This window comes from Hyperolius riggenbachi, chromosome 2, assembly GCF_040937935.1.
Source record: "Hyperolius riggenbachi isolate aHypRig1 chromosome 2, aHypRig1.pri, whole genome shotgun sequence".
Classification (NCBI taxonomy): Eukaryota; Metazoa; Chordata; class Amphibia; order Anura; family Hyperoliidae; genus Hyperolius; species Hyperolius riggenbachi.
In genome coordinates, this window is record NC_090647.1 from 144,511,095 (window position 1) to 144,528,257 (window position 17,163).

The 17,163-nt window shown below is 42.6% G+C and overlaps 1 protein-coding gene across 2 annotated transcripts in view; it reads left to right on the forward strand.

The window, feature by feature from the left end:
- Window positions 1-3,758, forward strand: part of PA2G4 (proliferation-associated 2G4) — a 53,328-nt gene extending 49,570 nt beyond the window's left edge. For both annotated transcript variants that reach the window (XM_068267623.1, XM_068267624.1), the window contains exon 13: window positions 483-3,758. In XM_068267623.1, the coding sequence (XP_068123724.1) occupies window positions 483-536 (54 nt within the window). In that variant the 3' untranslated portion in view covers window positions 537-3,758. The remainder of the gene's footprint in view (window positions 1-482) is intronic.
- The last annotated feature ends 13,405 nt before the right edge of the window (window positions 3,759-17,163 follow it).

Below are 17,163 nucleotides of genomic sequence, written 5' to 3' on the forward strand. Positions count from 1 at the left end.
CCTGAAGAAGACACTTTGACATTTTGGGGCGCAGAGAAGCTGAATGATGGCTCTCCCTGCCCAATGTAATTTTTGGGAATATACAAATATATTAGCCTACTGATTTACCTGCTTAGGACCTGTAATTCGGGGTCCAGCTATTTCTGGCACATGAATGACACGGATTATTGATGTTTGGTTTTTTTATATTGAGATGTAGTTTTCAGTGTATAGAGCTGTTTGCATGGAATTGCTTTTTTTACATCTGAGAACAGATTGAAAGTTTGACAGAAGAAATGTATGCGTTTTAGGAAGCAAAATTGCCCCACTATTAGTGTAACAATCATGGTGCTAATTGACAGTATTGACAAACATTTTTCACAACAGATTAACTTTGAGACTCCCTTTCAGATTTTCATGCAGGACTTTTACTACTAACATAATCATTGGATCACACCTTTTGAATTTCAGTTTTGGTTACAGTTGTGTGTTCTTTTCCGCAGGCTTCAAAGAATGCAGAACAAGCCACTGCTGACGAGAATGAAGGCACGGAGTGAGGAACTCTGCTTCCCAAGGTGTTTGACTACAACCTGCCAGTTTATTTTTTAGTACCTGCGTTATTTTTGCCTCTTCCCCTCTCCCAACAAAAATGAATTGAAACCGAATTAAAGGGCTTTGTTGGTGATCTAACAGAGTGCTAACGGATACACGCCTGCCCCACCTTCTTTGGATACAAACATGGACGTGGAGGGAAACTCCTTTTTTTTGGATTTCACACCAGACTACTTTAACAAAAGAATATATATAAACAACCAATAAAATCAAACCTAAAACCAGTCTTAAGCCGCTCTTTTTAAATAAATGTTATTAATTGGGACAAGTCATTGATAACCACTGCTACCACAAAATCTGCATTGATTTGATCTGTTATTGGCTCCTAAACCATAATATGTAAAACACTTTGTACCTCCTGCCATTTCTGGATCTATTCCCCTGAAGCCACTGTTCTTACACTGAAGTAGAGATGTAGCTTCCAGTTAAGCAGTGCATTTAACTTGTGACTATTGAAAATGCTTTTATCTTGATTACATTTAATTGTTGATTGGTTTTTAACTTTAAGCCCTGCCATTCTGGTGGTGACCCCAGAGCTGGTACTATGTAAGATTTCGGAGGTACATCTCCCAGTATGTTGTTGCTCATACCAAAGTGTGTTTCCAGTATGCACTTTAGGCAGTACCAGCCGTAGAGAGAATTGTGTAGCTCTTTGGTGGATCCAATAAACTTTTTTTTACACTGACCAAGAAATTGTGTTTAGATATCTAGTCACCTTTAAGATAATTTTATATTTCTATTTCCTTCAGATGACTGGGTATTTGATATGAACACAGGCATGCTGGGCCAGTGTAAAATGTGGTCCTCCAGACCACCACAGTCCAGTCTGCTGTGCAAACCTTCAACGTATTCCTTTGTTTTGCAGGTTCTTGTGTTTTCATGGTTGTTGATCTTCTTCTGCCTGTAGTCATCTGATATTGTAAATGCAAGTACAAAGTACTTGAGCCTCAATGACTCCCTGTATTTGCACTATTCCACCCCCCCCCCCTCCCATTTTTTTCCTGTGTGCTATGAAATGTGCTTATTTCATGAATCTCTGATGTTTACTACTATGAATTTGAAATAAGCCAACTAATCCAATTTAAAGGCATTTGTTGTAAGAGTACGGTTGAGAACCTCACATACCACACTTGTTTCCTCTTTTGTAGATCTGTCTGTCTCTATAACAGTTATTGAGATTTTAACTTTTAAAGGGAATAGGAAACTAAGCCAATCCTTGTTGCTGGTATCGGGTGGATTTTTGTCTTGTAACTAAGTGAACTTTGGATGAAGTGGTTACAAGACATGGAGATGTTTCTTTTGCAGAGAGCCTAATCCTTCTTTTACAGAAGTGATTTTTTTTTTCTGGGTGGAAGGAGGTTGCTTAAAGGACCTCGACCCTAATGCATTACAGAAAAAAAAATTTGTCTGAATGTTTCAGATGCCCATTCAAATTTAAAAAAAAATTAACTTTTTGTCTTTATTGAATCAGGGCTTTTGTATTCTGCAAAGTCTGTGATACTGATGCCAAGTGAAAATGTGGGCTGGAAACGTAACACTACAAATGCAGCATGTAAAACAGGCTCTTTTATAAGCGACAGGTATTCTTTAAAGTGTACCTTGACGCAGATTAAAATTAAGAAAAGTTAGCTACTTGCCTAAAAAGAGTGTCTGCGTCCTAGAGACCACTGTTGTCGCTTGTGAACCCCTGGAACATGTCTGACTAGAGCTTGCCGTATATGTTCACATATACAAGCGTGGCTTTACTCCGCCTGCCCAAGTATGGCTGCGCCTGCAAAGTAAGCCGAAGCCACTTGTACACGAACAGCTTCTGTGTTAGGGTGGCCATACTTGAGCGTGCACAGCCGTGCCAATGCAAGAGGAGGAGCAAGCTTGCAATCTAAAGAGGGTTTTAATCTGCCTCTAGTTCCCTTTAAGGAATATAGTCACAGCTCCTAGTATAAATGCAGCATGTATGGGCTATACTGTGAAAAGGCAGTGGTATTCCTTAAAGGGAACCTAAACTGAGAGGGATATGGATGTTTCTTTTTAAACAATACCAGTTGCCTGGCAGTCCTGCTGATCGCTTTGGCTTTAGTGGCTGAATCACACGCCTGAAACAAGCATGCAGCTAATCCAGTCTGACTTCAGTCAGAGCACCTGATCTGCATGCTTGTTGTGGGTCTGTGGCTAAATGTATTAGAGACACAGGATCAGCAGGAGAGTCAGGCAACTGTTGTTATTTTAAAAGGAAAAATCCATATCCTTCTCAGTTTAGGTTCCCTTTAAGGTCTTCTGGTACTCTTAGCACTATAAGAAGTTGTGTGGGGATGTAATGCAGACTATATGTAGTCATTTTTCTGCACATGGAGCATTTTATGGCTTGTTCCTGTTAACAGAAGTCAATTGAAACCTTTTTGATTTTCGTTGCCAGGGCAGAAGAACGGTAAAATGACTTGGCTTTCATCTCGGTTTATTATAATTTACAACACATCCCTCCAAGCCCCACACATGGGGAAAATATATATTTTTATATCATGTAATGAATTTTACCTATTACATTGTGTAGTTCGGGACAGTTTAAGGATGGCAATGCTTAGAACTCATGGAGAAGCATGTGATCTGCTAAAAAATTTGTAAGGTTCTGTAATCTCTTCCTGGTTTAACGTATGATCATGACCAGCAAATCAGAACCTTACAATTCTATCAGCTGATCTGATCACTTGCTTCTCCATGAGTTCTCCTAAGCATTGCCATCCCTAATGTGGATATGTGAAGAGTTAGGGTTGCTGCTCATACCCCATTTTCCTTTTTGTAGCAGATATGCTAGCCTAGGGGGACTTAGATCATTTTAGGAAACTTGTATTTTTGGCTGAAAAGGATCCAAAGCAAGACTCCTAAACAGATTTTAGAATATAGCTGTAATACTTATTTAATGTTTGTCATTTAAAGGGACATTTCCTTTTACATTGAAGGGACAAGCGTACCATGTTTGCTGACCGATAATAGAGCTTGTGATTGTCCCATGGTGGAATCACTGTGACTGCAAGAAGGAAATATTTAATTTTCTACTCACTTTTATTATTGGACATGTATTTCTTGGAATAATGCCTGCAAATCATGTCAAAGTTCCCTTCTGTATATTTTCCCAAATAAATTTGGAACTGACTGGTAAATTTTTGGCAAAATACTGTATTGTTTGGTTTATTAATCTGTGTGTGCATGCTTATACTAAGCTACCATGTTTCTCAGACTGACCACTTCCAGGTATGGTTTAAAGGTCTCCTTAAACATTTTTTGGAGAGGTTGGGGGACATAAAACAACTGAAATGAAGCACCAAATTATATATTCCAGATCAGTTTGCATTTTATCAATTAATTCTAGTCTAGAATTAGTAGTCCAGCTACGTTTGAGTTCTACCTGGCCATGGATGTGAAGGATATCCTTTAACCTCCCTTACAGTAATACCAACAGTCGGGTGAAAAAAACATGCTCCAAGTGATGATCCCCAGCCGGGTTCAGGGGAACCCCATTGGAGCAGCAGTTGGTTTTCACATCCCTGGCAGCCATACAGTGTTCTCCGATGCTCTCTATGCCTCGGTAAGATCGCTGTCTGTCAAGTGACAACAGACGGTGATCTCACTGTAAGGGTAGGTTGCCACTTGGAGGAGTTGAGAAAGCAATGCAGTGCTGGATGCTGAGTAGGCGAGTTCTGAGCAGGAGCTGGGGGGCGGTAGGTAAAGTGTGTATAATGTGATCATATATATAATCACACATTATACACTGTTTACCTACTGCCGCCAATTGCGATTCCCGTGACGTTTCTGCTGCATCCCTGTGCTTCTGTGATCAAGGCATAAGAATCGATTCATTCTCCGCCCTGATCACTGTGCCATTATGAATGGAAGAGATGCATCTCTCAATCATAACCCCAAGGAAACTGTTAGGGCCCTTTTCCACTACACAGCTAAATCACAAATCGCTATGGTAGTGATTTTTAAATCGCTAGGGTTGCTATTATCATAAAAATCATGAGAAGTATTTGCCACTATAGTGATTAGATTTGCAAGTAGCAATCGCTTTCTGGAGCGTTTTTTTTTTTTTTTTTTACTTGCCTCCTGCAAGCAGACACAAAAAGTGTATTCAAGATAAATTACATTTATTGGTACACTCTGGGGGGTTTTCAACGCGTTTCGCAGGTTCTCACCCGCTTCTTCAGGCAATAGAATATTGGAGTACACAACAGTATCTGGTCAGGGTTACACCTGGTGCCTCAATCACTGCTGTCTCCCTGAGGCAGAAGAGTGCAATCGGCTCTCATAGGGTGAAGCCTATGAGAGCTGATCGCCAGGATTGGCTGGCTGGGGGGAGGGAGGGGTTTTATAAAAAAAATAGTAAAAAACAAACATTTGCCCCCCAAAAAATAAACACCGGGGGGGGGGGGGTGTGATCAGACCCCACCAACAGAGCTCTGTTGGGGGGGGGAGGAAGGGGGTAAAGAATCACTAGTGTGCCGTGTTCTGTGGCCCTGCAGCTTGGCCTTAAAGCTTCTGGAAAATCAAGATGCTTCACCTGTCATCCATACCGATCCAGCTTGTTCAATATGTTCTCATGGTTGTACTCCCATTCATATGCAAGTACAAGCTGTGCCTGCACGGTAGCACAGAGCTGCCTCTGCATGGCTTCTTCCTCCATGCACAAGTGGCTCTGTGCTACCGTGCAGGCAGTACTGGCACTGCTACATGGTCAAGAGCATGGATGTGAAGAAGACATGGTGGGCATGGGTGAGATGGAAGCCTCTGGATCATCCAGATCAAGGTGTCAAACTCAAATCACATAAGGAGCCAACATCTACAACGTAGTTTAAGTTGCAGGCCGAATTGTTTATTAAGATTTAACATCTTTGAACCATCGGTTATTGTTAGTTTGACATTGAATGAAGTGATGTGATTACATTGACCATGAGTGGCTTGCTCCATCACCTTCTGCAGAGAAGCGCAGTGAAGCAGCTTGATAATTACCTGTTCTAGTGCTGCTTCAGGTCTCCTCTGGTCCTCCTGACAGCCACAAGCTCTATGCAGCCATCCTCTGGTATGTCACATGATCAAGAGAAGGTAGTATGAAAGTGCAGAGCATTTGACTGCCAGGAAGAGAAGAAGAGACAACATATCGCTGGAGCAGGCAAACGTTACACTGCGGTACTCTGCTATATTTGGGGGAGGTGTGTATGATTTACCAGTTGGGGGGATCCTGTGGGTTATCACTGCACCCTGGCTCAAACTGACTTTCAGTCAGAAACCGGTGTGCTCCTCTTGGACTGGAAGGCAGTGTGCGGTCTTTTGCTGCCACATAAAACACACACACCTACCTACCCAGATTTGCTTTAAAGACTGCAGGCTCTGCTTCCACCCAGACCTCCAAGAGAACGTTTTCATGTAAGGACTGAGCTGTAACTACCTGTATGGTGAACTGTAAGAAAATGCTGCTCCGTTGTGTGGGATGGGTTTGTGTGGCTGGATAGTGTACTGGTTAAGGGCACCGCCTTTGACATGGGAGACCAGGGTTTGAATCCTGGCTATGGTCCGTACCTATTCAGGCAAGACTCTCTAACACTGCAGGGAGCCTCTTGAGCGCTTTGAGTCCGACAAAAGAAAAGCGCTATGCAAATGTTCAGATTATTATTTGACCTGATATTTAAAGAGACTGAAGCGAAAAAAATATGATATAATGAATTGGTTGTGTACTATGAATAATTACTAGAAGTTTAGCAGCAAAGAAAATATTCTCATATTTTTATTTTCAGGTATATAGTGTTTTTTCTAACATTGCATCATTCTATAATATGTTCAGATTACACAACACTCAGCATTCACAATGATTCTTTCAGAGCAGTCTGTGAACTAATGACCTCTCCTCTGCCAGAGGAAAAGTAAATAGTCCAGGAACAGTTAAGATAATAAGTCAGATAACAGCCCTCTCCACGACTTTGAAAGTCGTAGAGATAACGGCTTTTTTGTATAGAGATAACTGGAGTTTCTTAACTCTTGCTGTACTGGAAACAATTAGACTGATGTATCTGATCTTAGTGTTTTATTTCTTAGCTGTGCTACACATACAAATCATAATATCATAGTTTTTTTTTCGCTTCAGTGTCTCTTTAAAATGAGCAAAAGATGGTCTGGTAGGGAAGACTTAGTTTTAAATCACTGGAAACACTAGATTACCGTGACAAAGGCCCTGGCAACAGAACACTAGGAGATAGCACCATGCTTGCCATCCTGCGTTGCTTCTGTTTGGAGTCACTATTGCATACTATGGCCATCATTCATAAAGCATTCCCGCATGCGGTTATGCTGAAAACAGCTGACTTTACGGACTACTTAGCAAAATGTCCATTCATAAAAGCTGTTACCGCATGAAAAGCTGACATTCCTGAGCAGAGTGATAAATTACTGCCTTGTGCGGTGATTATCTCAACATGTTACTAAATGTCAATTCATAAAGATTAGAGCAGGCGGTATAAGGACAGAGCATACCGCTCACTTGGAAGAGGCGATAAGCATGCGGATAACAGCTAAGTTAAGGTGGCCATACACTGGTCGATTTGCCATCAGATTCGACCAACAGACAGATCCCTATCTGATCGAATCTGATCAGAGAGGGATCGTATGGCTACCGTTACAGCAAACAGATTGTGAACCGATTTCAGCCTAAAACCGTTCACAATCTGTGGTGGTGCTGCTGCTGCTGCCCCCGCCAGCATACATTACCTGCTCCGCCGGCGCGACTCCAGTCTCCCGGTCACCGCTGCTCTGTCTGCGCTCTGGTCTCCAGGTCCGGCATGCCTCACTTCTTCTAGCCCGGCAGGAAGTTTAAACAGTACAGGGCGCTCTACTGTTTAAACTTCCTGCCGGGCTAGAAGAAGTGAGGCATGCCGGACCTGGAGACCAGAGCGCAGACAGAGCAGCGGTGACCGGGAGACTGGAGTTGCGCCGGCGGAGCAGGTAATGTATGCGGGCTCTATTGCGTCGGTCGTCGGGCACTCGAACGCCGCTAGCGCTGCGCTCTTTACCCGCGGGCGATTGACTGTTATTTTCCGCACGGCGCGATCGACGGGATCGGACGAAATTGATCGAAATTCAGCGTGAACGATTGGCAGCAGATTCGATCCTAGTGATCTAATCTGCTGTCGAAACGGGCGCAAATCGGGCCAGTGTATGGCCAGCTTTAATGGAGACACCTCCCAGGCAGCAGCAGTGAGAGCAGAACAAAAAAGGCTTTCCAGAATGCCCAGGCTGTGGTTTTTTTTTTTAACCTCTTGTACCTGTTTTCAGATATTTCACATCAGAAAGCCTGCATGTGTAACATTTCTTGAAGTTCTTCTAAGCTGTGGCTATTAAATAGATTGTTTAGAATAGACAGATACAGGGCAAACAGGCAGTTTTAAAAAAAAATGCATATCTAAAGGGAAGCTGGGGCTGCCTCTTTTATTGTAAGGCTGTCTGCACGGAGAAAATGTATCAACTCGGGCAGCTTCTTATGTTACGCTAGCCTAGTTCAGGAAATCACTGCAGTGCTATCGCAACTGTAAACATATTTTTATGAATGAGCACACAAGTCTAAAATACCAAATGCGGTATTTTCCCGCCCAAATTTTTTTTTTACCAAACACACTTTTTTATGAATGATAGCCTGTGGCGGTAAGAAATGGTTAGCAGACAACATTAACATTTTGGAGTGGTCCTGCCAGAGTCCTGACATGAATCCAATTGAGAATCTATGGAGGGAGCTAAAGATCAGGGTGATGGCAAGAAGACCCTCCAACCTGAAAGATTTAGAACTCCTTGCTTAAAGGGATACTGTAGGGGGGTCGGGGGAAAATGAGTTGAACTTACCCGGGGCTTCGAACGGTCCCCCGCAGACATCCTTTGCCCACGCAGCCCCTAACTGATGCTCTGGCCCCGCCTCCAGTTCACTTCTGGAATTTCAGACTTTAAAGTCTGAAAACCACTGCGCCTGCGTTGCCGTGTCCTCCATCCCGCTGATGTCACCAGGAGCATACTGCGCAGACAGACCATACTGGGCCTGTGCAGTATGCTCCTGGTGACATCAGCGGGATCGAGGACACGACAACGCAGGCGCAGTGGTTTTCAGACTTTAAAGTCTGAAATTCCAGAAGTGAACTGGAGGCGGGGCCGGAGCATCGGTGAGTGGCTGCGTGGGCACAAGATGTCTGCGGGGGACCATTAGAAGCTCTGGGTAAGTTCAACTCATTTTCCCCCAACACCCCTACAGTATCCCTTTAAGATGAATGGGCAAAAATACTTGTGGAGACATGCAAAAAGCTACTCTGCAATTATATGAAGCGTTTGATTGCTTTAGTAGCCAATAAAGGCTTTTCTATTGATTATTGAGAATGGTATGAATAATTTTGGACTGGACACTTTTTGCTCAAATGTAAATACAAGCTGAGATGTACATCGTCTTATCTTTTGGGAGACTCCTATGTCATTTAACGTCAAAAAATTACTTGCTGGTTGAATAACCGTAACGAAGTAAAAATTTGCCAGGGGTATGAATAATTATGAGCAGCACTGTTTATCTGTAGTTATCTATTCTTCCATGATGGCACCATCATTTAGACAATCTGCTCTGCTCAAAAGCCTTTGGCCTCTTTTCCGCGGACTGTTGACAGACAGCGAAATGCCTCTCAAAGGCTATCATTCATAAAGCATTACCGCATGCGGTAATGCTAAAAAACAGCTGACTTTACCGAGTACTTAGCAAAATGTGAATTCATAAAAGCTGTTACAGCATGAAAAGCTCAAATTACGAAGCAGTGAGGTAAATTACCGCCTTAAGCAGTGATTATCTCAACACGTCACTAAATGTCCATTCATAAAGATTACAGCAGGCGGTATTGGGACGGAGAATACCGATTGCTTGGAAGAGGTGATAAGCATGCAGAGAAGAGAAAAGCTAATGGAGATAGATCTCTCAGGCAGCAGTGGTGAGAGCAGAACAAAAAAGGATTTCCAGAGTACCCCAGGCTGTGTTTTTTAACCTCTTGGGTACCTGTTTTCATTACAGTAAAAGTGAATACTTAACGGTAAATTTCCTTTCCTGTTGCCTCCATGGCAGCACAAACAGATGGGTTGATCCTCCCCCTCAACCCCCATAGGACAGATTTTCTATATTATAGTCCCCCTTGCTCACTGCTGCCATTCTATTAACTTTATTCCTCCTGAAGGACATGGGAGGGTCTGTTGTGCTGCCGTGGAGGCAACAAGAAAGGAAAATTACCGTTCGGTAAGTATTCAATTTTCCTGTAGCCTCCATGTCAGCACAAACAGATGGGTAATAACTATTAGAAAATACAAGGGAGGGAAAACAATTCATGCTTAAATCATATTTTCTTTATTTTCCCCAAAAAGCCATGTTCAATACTGCATTGCCATACTGAGCAGATGCAACTGCTGTTAAAATCAATTTTATAATTTTCAATAAAAGTGTTCTTGGAAGCCCAATTGGCAGATCTGCAAATGGCCTCTGCAGAAACTCCGGCTAAACACGCCCAGGAAGAGGAAATACCTCTTGCAGAATGGGCTGCCACATTATCAGGCAGCATTACGTTTGAGGCTTTGTAATGCTGGGAATACACGGTTCGTTTTTGCCTTCGTTTAAACCTTCGATTCGTTCGGTAAACAAATCGAGTGTTGAAAACGTATGTGAAAATAGTCATAATCTCATTATAGTTTCGATTAATAGACCCCAAAAACGAACGACTAGTGATCGAACATGTTTGATATTATCTCTCTTTATCCATCTAATCGAGCCATTGGTAGGCTTGATGGCTGTTCAGATCGATTATATATTCGTTTATGCTAGTCCGTCCCTGTAAAAAGGGATTTTCGTTTCGTTTCTTTGCAGCCTTCGATCATTGGAAAAACGAAACCATCAGAATCGAAAAAAAAAACGAAACCGTGGGTGGTGATATTAACCGTATGACCGATTATTTCGGGATCGAAAAGGACAAAAGGCACAATCGAAACGAAGGTTTAAACGAAGGCAAAAACGAACCGTGTATTCCCAGCATAAGACTAAATAAATTAAAAATAGACAAGGCACCTGGCCCGGATGGCATGCATCCTCGGGTCCTAAGGGAATTAAGTTCAGTTATAGATAAACCCCTTTATCTTATCTTTTGTGACTCTCTTGCAACTGGCAGAGTCCCAGTGGATTGGCGTACAGCCCACGTTTTCCCATTATTTAAGAAGGGCAAAAAATCTGATCCAGGAAATTATAGACCTGTAAGTTTAACATCAGTTGTATGCAAACTATTTGAGGGGTTACTAAGAGATACTATACATGACTTCATAGTAGAAAATAATCTTATTTCTCAGCATCAACATGGGTTTACTAAAGACAGGTCCTGTTTGACTAACATGCTCAGCTTTTATGAGGTAGTGAATGCTAATATGGATATTGGGAATGCTGTAGATGTGATATACTTGGACTTTGCAAAGGCCTTCGACACTGTTCCCCACAAAAGTCTGGTGCAAAAGTTGAGGATGCAAGGACTGGGGAAGAGTCTGTGTTCATGGATAGGGAACTGGCTAATGGACAGAAAACAAAGAGTTGTGGTCAATGGATCGTACTCAAAATGGGAGACTGTTAGCAGTGGGGTCCCACAGGGGTCTGTTCTGGGTCCAGTGCTCTTCAATTTATTTATTAATGACCTAGTAGATGCAGTAGTGAGCAATGTTGCTATTTTTGCAGATGATACAAAATTGTGCAGAATCATCAACTCTCAGGAAGATAGTGTCATATTGCAACAGGATCTGGATAGGATGGCTATATGGGCACATACATGGCAGATGAAATTCAATGTTGACAAATGTAAGGTCATGCATTTTGGACGTACTAATGGTCTAGCACCATACAAAATAAATGGGATACAGTTGGGGACATCAAACTTGGAGAAGGACTTAGGAGTACTCATTGACAACAAGTTAAATAATCGTACTCAATGCCAAGCAGCTGCAGCTAAAGCTAACAAAATTTTGGGATGCATTAAAAGGGAAATAAAAACTCGAGATGCTAGCATAATATTGCCCCTGTTTAACTCTCTAGTAAGGCCACATCTGGAATATGGAATTCAGTTCTGGGCACCACATTACAAAAAAGATATTGCAGTTTTAGAGCAGGTGCAGAGACGAGCAACAAAATTGATGCGTGGGATGGAAGGTCTCACTTATCGAGAAAGGTTAGATAAACTGGGTTTATTTAGTCTAGAGAAAAGACGCCTTAGAGGGGATCTAATTAACATGTATAAATACATCAGAGGGCAATATAATACCTTGGCGGATGAGCTTTTTGTCCCTAGGCCTTCTCAAAGGACTAGAGGACATGATCTGCGCATGGAGGAAAAACGTTTTAGCCATTTATTTAGGAAAGGGTTCTTTACAGTTAGAGTGATTAAGATGTGGAATGCATTGCCACAGGAAGTCGTTATGGCAAACTCTATACCTGCATTTAAAGGGGGCTTAGATGCTTTCCTTGCGTTGAAAGACATCCATGGCTACAATTACTAGGTAATGCCTAATGATGTTGATCCAGGGATTTTATCTGATTGCCATCTGGAGTCGGGAAGGAATTTTTCCCTTTAGGGGCTAATTGGACCATGCCTTGTAAGGGTTTTTTCGCCTTCCTCTGGATCAACAGGGATATGTGAGGGAGCAGGCTGGTGTTGTACTTTATACTGGTTAAACTCGATGGACGTATGTCTTTTTTCTTTTTTTTATTATTCTTTATTTATAAACGTAGAAAAAAGTTTCCATTTACTCCAAATACAGAGGGAAAGAAGACAATCACCAACAAAACCTTTTCCATAAATTATCAACAATAGCAAGTATATTGCAAGTCCATATCACAGTTCTGTAGTCCCCCATATACTACCAACTTCCTGCATACTTACAAGCATTACAATTTCCCTCCACCCTCCCCTCCCCTTACCTGGCCCTCCTCCACTGTTCCTGTTGTCCCCTTTTCCTCCGCCCATTCCCTCACCCCCGTCCTATCTTGGCCTAGGCAGAGGGGCGCCAACTAGGGGAGGTCCTGGGTATTTCCAGGGATCTCCTCCAGTGAGCCGATACTAGGGATCCATTGTCTAGTTTATCTGGTTGAGGAATCGTCCAGATGGTGTTCACAGGGAAAAGAAAAGAGCAATAGGGAAAAGAAAAATAGGGAAAAGAAAAGAAAAGAGAAAGATGAAAAAGAAACAGACAAAAGGCACTCCCCTCCCCTCTCCCCTCAGTCTCCCATCCCTCCATTGACCCTCCTATTTCTCTATTCCCGTTCTCCACCTCAGGTCTCCTAGTCCACGGCCCCCTCTGTCTCAGATGTACCTATTGATTGATTTCCCCTTTTGCTATATTCTTCCGAGTTCTTGAATTCTACCCACTCTTCCCATCTCCCCTCCTCCCTACCATACAATATATCAGACAGTTCTTCCATTCTTTGTGTCTGGTCTATTTCGTCAAACCATTCTGTCAGCGACGGGGCATTTCTAGCTTTCCAATTCCTGGCTATTACTATTCTAGCTGCATTTATCATATGCATACCCAGGGACCCTCTATAATTTCTCATAGTATTTGCATTGTAGTGTAGGAGGTACACCCCCGGATCTCCAGACATCGGGATGCTAGCTACTCTCCATGTATATTGTCTTACTAATGCCCAGAAGGGCTCAAGAGTCTTACAGGACCACCACATATGTATGAAGTCCCCTTCTTTTTCCCCACATCTCCAACATCGTGGATCCGTCCCAAACATCGCATGCATTCTGTCAGGGGTATAATACCATCTCATGAGCACCTTATATCCAGATTCCTGGATCCTTGTAGAAACTGATGCTCTATGAGGCATCGAAATTATCTTATTCCATTCCCTCGGTGTCAAGCCCCTACCTAGGTCCCTTTCCCATCTTTCCCTCACTGTCTGTGTCAGGTTCTCATCTCCTCCCAGAATTTTATATATTTTAGCTAAGGTACCTCTCGATTGACTGCCTCCTATACTTAGCTTCTCAAAAGCTGTTAATTCTCTTGACATTGCTTCCCTACTACCTATTGAGAGCAAGAAGTGTCTAAATTGCATCAAGCTCCATCCATCTACTTTCTCTAGCCCCAACGATTCTGCAATTACTGTCTCGTCGATCCATACACCCTCAGCTATCAAAGAGCACACCTGTATTCTTTTCCCCTTTCTCCACTGTTTAAAACTTCCCTTTTGGCATCCGATGGGGAATTTTTGGTTATCTAGAATGGGCATAAGGGGCGATGGGCTGGGAGAAATGTTATCTCTGTTTCTTAATCTATTTAGAACCCTTAAGGTGTGTTCCACCAGTAGACCTGCTGATGTCCTACATTTTGGTACATATGGTAGCCATGGTGCCATCTCCAATGAATCTTCTATAAATTCCTGTTCCAAGGTGACCCATTGTTTAGTTCCTTTGTTAACATTCCAATCTACTACCCTTGTCAGTATTGCTGCCTGGTAATATCTGTGTGGGTCTGGTGCAGCTATTCCCCCTCTATCTTTGGGCTGTGAGAGCATGGCATACTTTATCCTTGCTTTTTTTTGTTGCCATATAAACCTCATGAAGGTACTCCTAAGCCCTTCCAAATATACCTTTGGCAGGGGGATGGGGAGAGCCTGGAACACATACAGCAGCCTCGGCATTACATTCATTTTTAGCACATTGACCCTTCCGAACCACGATAGTTTTAGCTTACTCCATTTCTCCAAATCTCTCTTTATAGTAGTTAATAATGTGTAATAATTTAATTTAATCATATCCGGGATATTCAATGTCAATTTTATGCCTAGGTATTTTAATGAGTCCCTTACCCATTTAAAGGGGAAACTAGCTCCCAAGTTCTCCTTCTCTCTATCTTTCAGCCCAATACCCAGTGCCTCACATTTATCCCAATTTATTTTTAGATTAGTTAACCTCCCATATTCCTTAAAAGCTTTCAAGAGATTAGGGAGAGATATGTTTGGCCTCGAGATATAAAATAGAAGGTCGTCAGCATAGGCCGCGACCTTATGCTCCCGCCCCCCAACCCTTACTCCCATTATATCGATGTTTTTACGCACTGTCCTCAGAAAGGGTTCCAGAGTGAGGGCAAATATCAGGGGGGATAATGGGCATCCCTGTCGGGTCCCATTTTTGATCTCAATAGGATCCGAGAGTATACCATTTACCTTCACCCTGGCAGTCAGATTTTTATACATAGCTAAGATCCAAGATCTCATGCATTCCCCCAGACCAATATGTTTCAGCATCACTTCAATAAATCCCCACCTGACCCTGTCAAACGCTTTTTCCGCGTCTGTGGACAACACCACAACAGGGTCAGGTGAGTATCTTGCCCACTGGGTAATGTCTACTGTTCTGACTGTGTTATCTCGAGCCTCTCTCCCCTGAATTAAGCCCACCTGATCGTAGTGTATTAAATCCACCATATTAGGGGCTAACCTATTGGCCAATATTTTGGCCATTACTTTCAAATCTACATTCAGGAGAGAGATAGGCCTATACCCAGAACACGAAGATGGATCCTTTCCTTCCTTAGCTATGACTGATATATGTGAGCTCAGTGATTCCTTGCCAAGTCTCCCCTCTGTACCATCCCTCCCACTCAAATGGTTCAAGGCTCTTAGCCAGTAAGGCTCAAGAATATCCCCAAACTTCTTATAATACCCAAGGGAGAAGCCATCTGGTCCCGGTGCCTTCCCCCCCGACATTTGCCCCACTGCTCTTAATAATTCTTCTCTGGAAATTTCCCTCTCTAAATTCTCTATTTCCATAGGATCGATTCTTCCCATGCCCGAAGCTGCTACATATTCCTCCATTCTCCCCCCACCCCCCAGCGGATCTCCCTCTATCCCATATAACCTCTCATAGAAGGAACCAAACATCCTGGTTAGTGATTCATTTCTATAATGTTTCTGCCCCCTTGTATCACACAGAAAGGGGACATAATTGGAGGTTTGTTGTTGTTTCAATAACCTAGCTAAAGTTCTACCTCCTTTATTTCCAAATTCAAAAAAATTCCTTCTACATCTTGTTGCCGCATACTTTACCTTATTGGAGAGTCTCTCTCTTAATTTTTCTCTCGTCCTTGTTAACTCCTCTAAGTCATTCTTGGCCAAAGAGTTCTTATGTCGGGTTTCCAGAATTTCTATCTCTATCAGTAATTTCTTTACTTCCATCTCTTGCTCCCTCTTTAATCTACTCCCCTCCCTTATGAGAATCCCTCTTATCACTGTCTTATGGGCTTCCCAGAGAATCACAGGAGAGGTTCCTTCCCTATCATTAACTTCAAAGTATGTTTTTAATTCCTCTGCTACTTTTTCCATTACTTCCTTATTTCTCAAGATGGACTCATTCACTCTCCAATTCCACTGACCCTTCTGTCCCATTTTAAGTCCCAAGCTCAGCTTAATGGGTGCGTGATCAGATATCACCATGGTATCTATCGAAGTTTTTATTTCCTCTGACAGCAAATTATGCGAGGTAAAGAAATAGTCTATGCGGGAATAAGAATTGTGGGGGGCTGAATAAAATGTGTAATCTCTCATTGAGGGATGTTGTATCCTCCATATATCAATTAGTTGTCTTTTAGATAGTTCTTGTTTAATTTTCCGTAAGGTACCCTGACCAATAAATGTTTTACCTGAGGATGTGTCTATAAGTGGGTCCAGGGTGAGATTTAGATCTCCCGCTATCACGATGGAGCCCTCAGAAAATGCATCTAATTTATTCAGGAATTGTTGTAAGAACCCCAACTGCCCCGAGTTGGGTGTGTATATCACCCCCAATGTCATTTTCCGGGAGTCAATGAGTCCCTTTATCAGTAGGAACCTCCCCTGTGAATCCCCGAGCACCTCCATCTCCTCAAGCCTCACTGATCCCGCTATCACTATGGCTACTCCCTTACTTTTTGCCTCCGGATTATTGCTATAGTAGGCCACTGGGTATCTTTTATTAGTCAATTTTGGATGTTTGTCCCCCCTTAGATGTGTTTCCTGCAGAAATGCTATGTGTATTTGGGCTTTGTGTAGGTTTTGTAATAGCATTGCCCTTTTTTCTGGGATATTAAGGCCATGGACATTCTGGGAGAACATGTTAATCTGGTGCATCTTGATCTAAGTTAATTTTTCTCAGAGGGAGGGGAATGCCAGACAGAAGGAGAAGAGAGAAAGAGTGCCCTGCCACGAAAAAGGAGAAAGAAAGGAAAAAGAACACCCATAGTGCAAAGGAAGAAAAAAGATAAAAAGGCAGTACACCCTGCCCTTCGAATTGTAGTGGACGTCGTCCACTTGCCCATATCCATGGGTATTTGAGTATATTTCTCATCGGGCGAGGAACCCTGCCCCCCCTTTCATAGATTTTACCTCTATCCGGAGGTTGAAGTCGGGTCATTACAACGCGCCCTGCACGTCACCCCCCTCCCCCAAGAGCAGGCCCATTCTTATCTCAGTCAGTTTCTCCACCTCTTTAGATTTTATAATAATCATCCGTTAAT